The 13,521-nt window shown below is 34.1% G+C and overlaps 1 protein-coding gene across 1 annotated transcript; it reads right to left on the minus strand.

Moving 5' to 3' along the window:
* Nucleotides 1–1,942: 1,942 nt before the first annotated feature.
* On the minus strand, nt 1,943–8,037 carry LOC104901172 (protein kinase PINOID). The gene is made up of 2 exons (XM_010688718.4): nt 7,165–8,037; nt 1,943–3,214 (listed from the first exon to the last, which is right to left on the minus strand). Exons 1-2 carry the CDS (start codon nt 7,710–7,712, stop codon nt 2,380–2,382), a joined length of 1,383 nt encoding a protein of 460 aa, XP_010687020.1. The 5' UTR covers nt 7,713–8,037; the 3' UTR covers nt 1,943–2,379.
* Between the last annotated feature and the right edge of the window lie 5,484 nt (nt 8,038–13,521).

Raw genomic sequence — 13,521 nt, forward strand, 5'->3', positions numbered from 1 at the left:
CATTAAACCTAGAAATGGAAAAGGATTATGACAGACTAAAATGAGATCATATTTTGAAATTCCTTGAACCATTAGGTTTTCACCTAAATTGGATATATAAGTTGTTTCAAGTTTTGGATATCTTCCATCACCTGTTATTTATCCATCAGTTCTAAAATTTTGTAGTCTTAAACTCCACTCGAGGCATTAAGCAAGGAGACCCTTATCGCGATACTTATTATTATATGCACGGAATTCCTAGCACGACAACTTTCCAGAATTGCTCAAAATCCTAAATCAGGCATTGGGTTCAAAATTGCACCACAAACATAGAAAATTTCTGGACAATTCTTTAGAGACGACTGCCTAATTTTTGGCAAAAAGCAACTCAAACAACCATGACTAACCTAAAACAAATACTATAGATAATTTTTTGCAGTGCTTGGGGCCAACATATAAACTACCATAAGTCCTCCATTATTCACTCAAAATACGTCCCTCCAATGCAACAACAATAAATTGCGAGCCACCTTCACATCGACCTAAAATGTCCCTTGGATGATATTCTGGTGTTTATTTTTCCTCTTATAAATGCTTTAAACAAGACTTCCATCGCCTATTGAAAAACTGATAAAAAGCTTAACTACCTATGGTCTAACATGTTTCTCTCCAAAGCTAATGGTCCTAATTGAAAGTCTGTCTTGAAGCAACCCCCTCATTTGTCATGGCCTCCTCAAAAATCCTGAATAAAATTGTTGAATACCTAGATGTTCCTAATCGCAATTTTGTTCTAGAACAACTCTTGCCAAGTCATAAGTTATCCCACTCATTTCTTGGGATAAAAAATGCACACCGAAATCCTTAGGAGGTATATGACTCTAAAAAATAAAACAAGTTAATTAGGCTTATTTAGCCAAATTAGGGTGGAAAGTTTTATTTAACAATTTTACTATATGGGTTTCAATAATAAAAAACATATACTTAAGTAAAACATCCTTCTTTGAATGAACAACTAAGCAATCTTACTCTCACATTTGGAGAGCAATCCTACATATCCACATCTAATTAGACGAGGAATGCAATGGAAAGTCAGGACTGGAAATAACATTTTATTTTGGCTTGATAGTTGGTGCCTCCTAACTAGTATTATTGAATACTTAAAAGTAGACCACATGTACCGATGATGCCTATAATAGGTGCATGTACTTGTGGACACATGTACCTGTGGTTGGGCGCCTGACCACAACTAGACGTTTTTTTCGGCAATGTCAAAGTTTCTTGGCGACACCTATAATAGTTGCATGTATCTATGGACGCCTGTACTTGTGGTTGGGCGCCTATTTTCGGCAATTTCAAGTTAGCTTTTGGCAAACCTTACTCTAGTATGTGATGTTGTAATGAAGCGAAACAAAATGAGTCAAAATGTGACGAAATGGTCAATTAAGAGAGAGAGAGAGAGAGAGAGAGAGAGAGAGAGAGAGAGATGAGAGGCAATGGAAGAGGTGGGGAGGAATGGAGGGGGTGGAAGAGGAATAATGAAGGAGAGAATAGGGAATGGAGGGAAAGAGAAGGAAAGACTCTTCGATTTTTATACAAAAATACAAAGCGTAAACAAGAATAATTAGAGCATCATTTAGCAAAATCCTACAAGTTCATGCTTATAATACATTGATAGAGTATAAATTTATTATTGGGACCTCAACCATCAACTTAAGTTTTTGGTTAAGTTGGTCCTTTAACATGGTATCAAAAATCTATTCTTGGGGCCTCAACTATCAACTCAAACTTTTGATTGAGTTGGTCCTTTGACATACATAATATTTGAACTTTTTTCAATTAATCTTGAGTTAGAAAGAAAATTAAGGTAAAATGCGACGCTTTAGTCAACCAACAAAACATTAGTTAGAATAACAATAATCCAGTCGACCATCTTTTTGGAGGGTAAAAGCAAAAAGCTCAATGCTCATAGTATAATATTGGGATTTTCATGTTACACATAAGCAAGCATCTTAAGGTAATAAGGTGCAAAATCTCAATAAAAATGGTTAAAAGGGAGTGTAGCACCTTTACATTCTTTCGTCGACCTATCCTACGCATTATTGATAATCTACTATAATACTCACGTTACTCGTGACGTATACATCTTCATCTACCCTCTGAATCAGTCCTACTAACCTACAGGCTACAACTATTAATTTAGTGCCCCCAAAAATAATTTTTTCTAACAGAGGGGAAAAGTTTTTGTTTTCTTAAAAGTAATAATTCTCTCTCCTCTACAGTCTACTATAAAAATAGACAGCTCGAATATACAACTGTCCCCACCAGACTGTCACTGTCCCCATGTAAAGCGGGACCGACCTTGACACGTTGAGATAATCTCGCTCTTCCAGAACCATTTATTTAAAAGTAATCAAACACCGTTGATTCCCTAACATCCTTAAACGTCGTCGCACCTGACGGGCCTTGACGTTGTTGCCGTAATCCCGGGACCGTAGGCGGTGTCAAAGACCTTACCAGCGCAAAATTCAAAGACTTGAAAAACGGATGTGTCTTAACATCAGCAGCTCCACGGCTCGAACCAAGTCGAGTTGCGGGGTCTTTCCTGAGTAACCCAGATATAAGATCTCGTGCATGCGCCTCTGACGTTGAAGAAGGCGCATGTGTAGGGAAAGTCAAGGTTTTCTTTAAGATATTTCGCAGAGTAGCCGCGTTGGACGGTCCAGCGAACGGTGTATGTCCGTAGATCATTTCGTAGATGAAAATTCCGAAAGCCCACCAATCAACGGCATTGCCGTGTGAGTTACCAGAAGCAACCTCTGGTGCAATGTATTCGTGGGTTCCAACAAAGGAGCATGACCTTGCGGTAACAGGCTCTGCAACAAAGAGGCGGTTACCAGTTAATGTTTGTATCTTCTTTGATCGGAATAGGCGGTTGTAAGGTAGGCAAGAGAATGACGGAGAATTATTAGTATTACTAGTACAGGCTGTTTTGGTTGTTTGATTAGTTGGTGAGGAGGGTAAAGGTGGTGTTTGAGCCGTTGGATCATGAGTTGGGGATGTATAATTAGGCCATTCAACAGCTGGGATTGAATCAGAGCATAAGGAGAGGTCAAAATCAGAAAGCATGATGTGACCGTCTGATCTAACTAGAACGTTCTCGGGTTTCAAGTCTCTGTAGATTATTCCTAGCATGTGGAGATACTCCAAAGCCACCAATACCTCTGCCGCGTAAAACCTGAACCACACATGTGTTACACTAACTTAGTATCAACGACTCAATTTCATACACCGTACCATGCATTTCTAATACTTGCATAAGAAGGAACTATTGGATCGTTTGAACAATAACTAAAAAAAATAATCATACAATATTTAAACAATTTTCAATTCGTAACTAGAAACTATTTTCCAATCAAATATTATCTAAAGTAATATAACATATGTAAATTGAATTAGATCAATTGGTGAAGTTTAGGATAGTTTTTTTTTTATTAGAAAATTAAGTCAATCCAAGGGCTAATCCCTACAAGGCTACTAGCTCATAGGAAACACCAACACATTGGCTGTAGGATCGAACCCCTAACCTCAGGGACCAAAGAGGAGCGCTCTACCCACTTGAGCTAACTCCAATCTTTTGGTGAAGTTTAAGGAAAGTAAATTGAATAAATGTCACCTAGTTTAAGGTAGGGGGTGATTTATCACTATTTATTTTTTTCAACTAGTGTTAATATTCAGCACAACACCAATGATTTGCGAAGCTATTTAGAGAACTATTACAACAATTAATAGAAGTAGCTATTACAACATCTATATCATTAATGACATCAAGTACTTTTGCCAACAGGCCACGAGTTCTGCTTCCCCGCACATAATTAATGGACTATTTAGCCCTCCCTCCCAGCCAACCTTAAGTGGAGAATTTTAACTTATGCGTTCAATAAAAAATGGAATCTTTTTTTTTCTGTCAACCAAGCTACATTTTGCATGACAGTTTAAGCTCAAAATGAGCAAATAATCCTACATGGATAATTTCATAATTATCAGTACAATTGTTTTATACTATAAGACATAAGAAAATTAGGAAGTGCATAATCAATAAAGATATAGGAAGTTAGGAACAACAAAGTTTCAGATATTGCTCCTATCAAAAAAAAAAAAAAAGTTTCAGATATTGTTGTACCTTAGATGCTAATCATCAGTGCCTGTTTATGTTCCTTTTCTTTTCTAATGGCTTCATTTTCATGATTTCTGTAATTATGATCATCGAGGTTACTACTATTAGGAATTTCGTATTTACCTTTTCCATACCAGTAGAAAAAGAAGAAGGAAATTGTTACTTTTTTTAACGTTCAAAACTTTGACCTAGATATTAACCCAGAAAAGAAAATCCATAAAAAAGGATAATTTGTTTAATGAAAAACAATACGGCTGAGTATTTGCAGACTCCGATCCATATCTGAGTAAATCTTTTATCTGTAATCTTAAGATGAGTTTCCTATCATTTTAAACGTAAAAAGCTTAAGCAATTTAAGTAGTAATTTTCAAGTGAAGATATGACAAAACAGGAGACACTGCATAGCAGAAGAAGAACATCTGAATAAGTTTGTCGCCATATACAAACAACCAAACCAAAAAAAAAAACATAAAAAACAAAAATCCATCGTCATCTCATCATCAGACAGTGACTGAAATATCTCTGTCCATTTACAACTTCGAAAACAAAAAAATAATACTGCAATAATTTGCAGCTTTTTTATAGAGATATTATAAATGGCATTTAAAACAACTTACTCCACTTTTTTTACATTTCTTTTAATACTCTATTGTAATATATTCACACCTTTATTTTTTTTATTTTTTTTTTATTTACACACCTTTCTTTTTAGTCTGTTTTTTTAATTTATACATTGTTATTTTCTATTTTTGGTAACATGTCACATTTAATTACCTTCTTCTCCTTTTGCACTCATGTCATTCACTTTTTAATATTCTAACCCACTCTTTAATTTCTCTCTCTTACTTCTCAATTTTTTTCTCTCCATCTTTCAGTTTTTCTGTCACACTTTTGCACTTCCTTTTGAGTTCTCCCCAAAATGAATTAAGTAAATTAAAATAAAAGGAGTAGTATGGAAGTAGAACTATGATCGATTAAATACAAATGAATGTTTACAATAGTTGGTTTTTCTATTTAACGTCGTTTTTTTTTTTTACTAATGTTATGTTTAAAAAATAAATGTTATGAATATATAAAGGTTACTATGCGCGTATTTTAGTGTATTTAGAGTCATAGAAGAAAAAAAAGGGATATTCTTTAGCAATTTAGAAGTTACAATAAGTCAATTAACTATTGGAAAAGAGAGAAAGTATGTTAATTTAGGTGATTTATCCTCTTTAGTTACCGTTCGAGTTTTGTATACGGACGAAAAATCTATTAAATTCATGTTAGCCAATACTCCCTCTGTTTTTTTTTTTTATCATTCTCACTTTCCTATGCGCGCCTTCCAATACACGTTTTAAAACTTAAATATCTTTCATTATATATTAGTAAAAATTATAACGATTGAATATTAATAAAGTAATAATTGAGACGAATCAAACAAGATCCCACATGACTATGTTTTTTCTTATAAATTGAGAACATTTGAGAAGATTCTCTCTATGCATGAGTAGTGTCAAGATTCCAAGTGAAAAAGATAAAAAAAAAAACAGAGGGAGTACATAGTTTTCAAAATGTAAAAGCTTTAACATTTTTATATTATTAAATTTTAAAAATATTGTTAAATTGACAAACATAGAAGTCTTATATTTGGATTTAAAAGTTAGGTCTATTTTTTTAGACTGAATTAAACTGAAATTACCCTAAACTGAATTGAACTGAATGAAAGTTGTGAGAAGAAACTATTAAATTGAACTGTGCTGAATTGCATTGAACTAAACTCAAAATAAATCCGACAAAAATGGCCTAAGAACTACTTTTTTTCATAAGTGATTTCCCTTTTTGTCTACCTTTTTTTAGGAGCATGCTTTATATCTTGCTCAGTGCTCACCATTCCTTTGCAAAAATTATATTTACCCGATCTATTTTAAATGAAATATTTTCTTTTTTACGCAACTCAATGCACTTCTTTAACTATTAATATCTTTAGTTGTGCCCACACGTAAAAAATATAAAAAAGTTATAATATGATAGTATGCATTGAAATGAATCTAACAAGGTCCCACTTAATCATGTTTTTCTTTATATAATGACGATAAATTGAAATCAAAATTGATCAATAAATAGTATAATTTCACCCAATATTTCATTTAAAATAAAACGAAGGAAGTATCTTTATTTTTCAACTTCCCTCATTAATCGTGGCAAAAATGAATCTACCAACTTAATTTGCAAAGGAGGGGGTGTAATGTTTTATAGAAATATTACATTTGATAGTAACACAAGATTAATTTTAAATAAAAAACATGAAGTTTTTTTAATAAAAATAATAACACAAGATTAATTTTAAAAAAACTTCATGACCCATCTAGGAATTAACATTAATTAATTCAAAATAAAGTTTGTAGCTACTTTAGTATTTTTACTTTAAACCCTGCTCTGCATAAAAAACAACATTTCAAAATGAAGTTTGTTTAGAGATTGGGGTTCGCGCAAGTGGTGAGTTTTTTCATCTTCTCTAACAAGGTCTAGAGTTCAATTCGTACCCCCAATTATTTGTTTGGGATTTAAGGGGAAGGAGATTGGGAGTGTCTGGCTTTGTAATGGTACATTTTTTATAAAAAAAATAATGAAGTTTGTTTCCTTTCCCACTCTTTTGTATACGGTGATTAAGAAGCAAAACACCCAATCATTTGGCAATACATTACCCTACTAATTCATTTTTCTGTATTGCTTGATAACAACACTAGAGGTTTAGCTAACAGTCCTTTCGGTATTAATGCGAGTTTCCAGTTTTTGGTTTAGCAATTTGAGTTTCAGAAATTTAGAAGCCAAATAAATTAAGTTTTTTCTTTTCGAAGGTCAGTCACAATAAGTTGTATAATAAGATTCATAATAATTAGTCTATATTATAAAAATAAAACAAATAACAAAAATTGAATGATACAAGTAATGATACCAATATGTGAGACATAAAATATTCGACGAACATGACCCATTAATGTGAAAAACAGGAGTAATAGTATTACCTGGCGGAGGAGAGAGAAAAGCGCTTGGAAAGGAATTTATGGCGAAGTGAATGCAAGTCACCAGCAGAGCAATATTCCATAACAATGCAAGAGAAATGAGAAGCATTAAAGTGAGCGTACAAGGTAGGCAAGAAAGGGTGATCAAGCAACTTAAGAATCTTCTTCTCAACCTCCGCCCTTTGCGTCTTATTCTTCAAAGCTAAGGCCTCTTGATCTACCACTTTCATTGCATAATCGCACGTCTCGTCCACCCGAAGCCGACACAAATACACCGTGCTGATATCCCCCGCACCGATACGGCGTACCAGCTTGAAGTCATTGAAGGTCAAGGCACGGTTGTTGGCTGTGGTGGTGGCCGCTACAATTGCTTCGAAAGCGGAGTCGGATGATCGATGAGGCTTTGAGAGAGAGAAATTGTTATTATTAGTATTATCATCAGTACTAGTCATTGAATATGAACTAGTAGTCGTTGTACTGAGGTTGGTTTCTACGTCCTCAGAATAATAGAAAGATTTTGATGATAATCTTCCTATGTTTGTTTCTAGCATATCTACAAGCTAGAAAAGTAAAAAGGAAAGAAAAAGGGCGAAGATTGATCAATATGATATGAGAGTTGTTTTGTGTGTGTGTTTCTTTTTGGTTCTTTTGTGGTACAAGAATATATAATAGGTGTATAAAGACAAGGTTTTTATTTGAGGATTTGTAATAGTAGAGTTGAAGAAATGGCATAAACACTTGGAGTTTTATGGGGCAGTAGAGAGAAAGAGAGAAAAAGGGGAGGAGAAGAGAGGGGAAACGTGGTAACGGTGGTTGAGGGTATTTATGCTGCGTGTGTACGTAAAAGATGTGATTTTGAGTGAGGGATGTGAGGGTAAAGAAAGTAAAAGTTTGCATTGACTTTTAGGAAGGGTTTAAATTAAATTAAGGAAGCTTTATTTACTTAGGGAGTTGTACCATTTACTACACGAGCAATATTTTTATGATGGAGACTGTGTTGGGTGTAAGAATGGTAAGACAGAACTGTGATTTGGCAGACTGTTATTGTACTACTTATATCAACAGCAATTAAACCACGCGGCTTAGCTTCTTTCACATAAAATGTTTGTGGATAATTGGTGTATGACTAAATGTGATTATTGTGGCAATGACATGGGCCTTGCATGGTTGAAGCTAAGACCAGACAATGTTGATCCGAATTCAAATACTCAAAATAATTTGTGGAATTGTGGATTTGGTTTAAATTAGAAATATAATGATCTGAAACTCAAATAGATTCAAACTAACACAAAGTTAACTTGGTTCAATAGTGGAAAATGGTCTAAATGGATTTGTCCCAAAATGAAAGTAATTTTTTTTCACAACGAGAATCGTGCATTAATTAAAAGCAGAATTACAACTTAATGCTAATACATCCAACTCTCAACTAAACAAACAAATCTAAATGAGCTTTTTTAGCTTGTACTTTCCATCTAAAACTAAAATAATTAAATTCGATAAAAAGTCGCATAGAAAGGGGGACGTCGCTTGTCAATGCTTGTGATGGTTGATTCAAACCTTGGATGGCTGATGGATTTGATAGAAGAAGCAGATGACGTTTGCAGGCTGGACAACGAACAACCAACAACCAACGGGGAGTTTCCCATCTTGCCGCATGAGCATTCCCATTCCCAACAATACGCTATTGCTTGGTATTCTAGGCTCATGATCTTTATACGAGTCATGTTCTGTTGTGACTGATTACTCTCGCTCGAGAGTATTTCAAGTTTCTCTAGAAAGTAGGAGAAATGCTAATGAGTGGACGTGCTGAAAACCCCCAGATGTGATTGATGTGTCGCCTTCAGATTTGAAATTTTCAAGGCAAGGACCATTACGATCAATGCCAAGCTAAAAAAAAAGCCAAACAAGTTGATAAACGAATACAACTCCGGTTTTCAAAATCGAAAAACATACGTCCCAACCATGATAAACTATCATCGCCCCGCCCATTCTCACGAACTTAGCTTCTTGAGTCACCTTACCCCTCAACACATATTCCTAAAAACGACATATTCTACTATTACAACTTTGAACCACCAATCGTGATCCAATTGACAAACACTTGACAATGGCCACAACTGACCATGGACAACATCTTTAATAACTTGAAAACAACACACTTCTATTATTCAGAAATTTAACACACATTTTAAGAAAAACCTTAACAAACCTAGTTGGAGATCCAAACAACCAGGGGGTAGGGGGAGGGGAAGCCCGACAGTAACATGGGGGGAAGGGGACGGGGGAGCCCAACTCTAACAAGGGGGAGGGGAACCCCAAAACGCTAAATAAGGAACTGTGCTTACCAGATGCGGGGACGGGGACCATGAAAGCCGAAACAAACATATAGCGACGGGAGCGGGGAAGACTTAATCAACGCGCGGCCCAGATAAACAGCAAGCAATGGGGGAACCACGCGGAGGATACCGACATATGGCAGGGAACCAGGTTGGAAAGGGAAAACGACGAAAGAGACTTAATTACCAATCGTTGATCTTAAGTGCCCAATTTATGTTATTCTTTTATTTTTTTATAATTGTAGAAAATACAAAATCATAATGGATTATATAGTCGTACTTCTGTAATATATGTTCTTGGCGCCAAGTTTTCTTCAGCTTAGGGAAAAAACCAATGCGATTTTCCCTAAGAACCGCATCAGTTTGTTAATATAGAATAACACACACACACACATATATATATATATATATATATATATATATATATATATATATATATATATATATATATATATATATAATAGTTTGAGAATGTACTACAAATTAAGTTTTAAATAAGTACTAAATTCAAAAATAAACATAGTGAAAGTAGCTAGTAACATAATAAGAACAAAGAAGCTCAAAGTCGCGACATCATCTTCACATGCAAATGTCGGTAAGGTAGCGTGCTAGCAAATCCCGAACCTTGTTTATCTCGGAGGTGGTGAAAGAACCCTCCCTTGGCTTGCCCTTGAGGAATACCTTATAAAACAAACATAACGAAACACGCATAAGACTTTAGTTGACACTAAAGAGATTAAGCAAATAATATATAATGTAAGAATTAAGGAAATCGAGCTTAAAAAGCAAAAATCGGCTAAGAATGACAATCATAATTACCCATTAACCAAAATGGGTTTCATAGCATGTGAGTGAACTTTAGTTAACTCATTTACTTACAAATGTACTTAATTATTAGAACTGTATATGACCTTAATGGCCCGTTTAGTAGTTGGTCATAAGTGGTGGTACACTACTAGAAAAAGAGTGTTTTCTCAACGCTTTTCCTCAATATTCGAGACGGAAAAATGCGTTGAGAAATTGATTCTCAACGCTTTCTAAAAGCGTCGAGATTTTACGCGTGGAGAATTCTCGACGCTTTCCTGCGTTGAGAATCTCAACGCAGAGACGCGTCTAGTATAACTTGTGACGCTTTTTTGTGTTGAGTTTCTCGACGCTTTTTTGCGTCTTGAAATATGCGTGACGCTGTTTTGTGTTGGGTTTCTCAACACTTTTCTGCGTCGCGCAATATGCTCTAGACACATTCTAGCGTCAAGATTATTTTACCTCCACAAATAATTTTTTAGAGCCAAAAGAACTCTTAAGACGAAAAAGTGTCGAGATTATAGCCTAGAAAAAACATCTAATAATAATAGCCATTATTTAATTGGATATGGATCAAATATAATATATTATAAGCGATTTTCCAATAAAAAATACTTAAGTAGAAATGACCAATAATATATATAATAATATTAATATCTGTCTTAATTAACACTAATGATTAAATACACACTAAAATATTCTGTTCGATCACAAATAAGTCAATTAGATAATGTCTACTATCAACTTCTTAAAACCTTAAAAAAAAAAAAACATAACAAAAGAAATATATCTTTTACAAAGCCTTTTCAAATCATTAATAGCTCTAAGAGTTATACTAATTTAATGGATCCTTGGCTTCTTTTTCCTTCACCATCATCTTGATCCTTGAAAAAAAAACAAAGAATAACATAAGTAATCTTATATAATGTGATGTATTATAGTGATGGTCAATTATAAAAGATGTAAAAAAGTTAGTTAATGTCAAAAGAAAAGAATAGGTAACTTGTAAGCAACTTGATTTTGATAATTCAAGTGAAACTATCATATAAGAATCTAGTTCCCATTCATAACTACGAGGGCAACAAAATTACCATTATATACTCATGAATAATATGGTTATAAAGTATTAAGAATTTCACAGAGAGTATAATCAAATCATACATAGAATAACTTTATCATAGAGTTATTGAATAGATGTAATCATGTTCGTAAGAGTACCCACAACAAGACTTATAATTCAACATGTGTAAGTATTTAAGTGCCTAGAATCAAATATTATAATATACTACACATGTAAATATAACATCATATGTTAAGAGTAAAAAGATGCACTCACCTCGCACAATCACACAAACACTCAATGCAGATCCAATCCAACTATTCTGGGACAACTGAAATATAGCACTCGCGAGCAATCAACACGTATGAGGCCATGTCACTCTAGGAACACTGAACAAATTAAAGACATGATTAGATACAATAAGATGTGTGTAATAAAAGCCAATCACGTAGCACTTACCCAATAGTAAAGATGAACTTAACATAATGGTACAAAGGAAGAATAAAGGAAACTAAAACAAAACAGTTGTAGGTCTAATCTCAGCTAAACTAATAATTAATGTTCTAACCTTTCAACATTTCATACATATATGCACACAAAGGAAATTAACTTATATGCACACGATACGTGCGAAAGCATATAGAAAATTAAATTAATTTCATAATTATATCTAACATGACATTAATTTTAAGGGCTATGTTTTTCCGTCTATCTTTTTTTCTAAATAATTTATGTGCTGTTTTAGAGCAATACCATGCTACTGGACACTCCATTTCTGCAGAGAAGAAAGTAGAAAATATTAAGGAGTCTACTAATTTATCTCCCAAAAGCTCTGAAAAACTGTATGTGATGTTTATACCTTACGCATTTACTCCTAGCTGAACCATACTAACCTAATTCTATTCTCTGACTCCAGAATTTATCAGATCAAAGAAAAGACATGAATATACAAGTCAATCATACAACATACATAACGGCAGACTTCTTCCAGCTTCTAAGCCCTCTACTGATCTTACTTGCTCATCAGAATTCTAGGTCAGAAGGTGGAAAATGTGTAAAGTTACTCAGTCATCACCCAGCAGCCAAAATCATATTCAATACCGCTATAGTTGTCAGTATTCTTGAGCAGTTCATACTCATAAATTCATAATGATATAACTTTCATAAATTCAGCAAAATCTCCTTTGTTAGATATATGACATCAAATTTGACATCAGAAACAAAGGGAGAAACAAGAAACAAGATTTAGTAAAATCAAAAGTGGTTCAGAAAATGAATATTGAATAAAACAGAAAGATCCTATCATTGCTTGATTTTACTAGCAAAGGAAAACCCTCAAAAGTCAAGCTTTCTGCATATGAAGAAGCCAGAAGTACATAATTTAAAAGAGGGAAATTTTAAGATCACCTATAAGGCCATATTTACGCAAGAAATTAGTTGTTGTTGTTGCATCCCAGTCATACCTTAACAATAACTCTGTTCAGACATCAAGCAAATCAAGAAATAGAGACTGCAGTTTTATGGTGGAAGACATACTGATGCTTGGTAGGATCCTGGGGTTTTGGTTCAATAAGCAAAGTTCCTGTAAGAAAGAATACAATTAGAAGACACCAGGGAAACAAATAAAAAACAGTGATGGAGTAAATACAAGACATGAATACAACAATAAAGAACTTTTAACTAGCTTACTTCCATTTACTTAAAAGAACTTGCTTCTCTAGTTTTCCTATTTCAATTATTAAGTACAGGTGAGAAGTTCAAAATTTGAATAAAATTTGGCATATGGCTTACCTAGCATTCTTTAACAGATCAACAAGCACCAAATATATGGATAATTCTACTGCAACCACATGCAGATTTAAAGCACAGCGGCTAAACAGAAAGTTTCATCTTAGTTAGTGCATTCATGAAGGAATTCAACTATGTGTCTCGGAATTTAATTTAGAATAATTTTTCTTGCTGTAATGTGCAGACTTGAGCTCTGTGCTTCCATTTTCTAGGAGAACTACACAACATCTGCCAGATCTTAATGAGGCATCGATGTTTAGCCACTTATCCATCCCCTTGCCCACCTTCTAATGTTTGTCTGTAATTTTGGATGCTGTCTTAAAATATAATGACTAATTGTTGTTTGTATTGCTCAATAGGCATGGAGTGACT

This window comes from Beta vulgaris, chromosome 8, assembly GCF_026745355.1.
Source record: "Beta vulgaris subsp. vulgaris cultivar EL10 chromosome 8, EL10.2, whole genome shotgun sequence".
NCBI lineage: Eukaryota > Viridiplantae > Streptophyta > Magnoliopsida > Caryophyllales > Amaranthaceae > Beta > Beta vulgaris.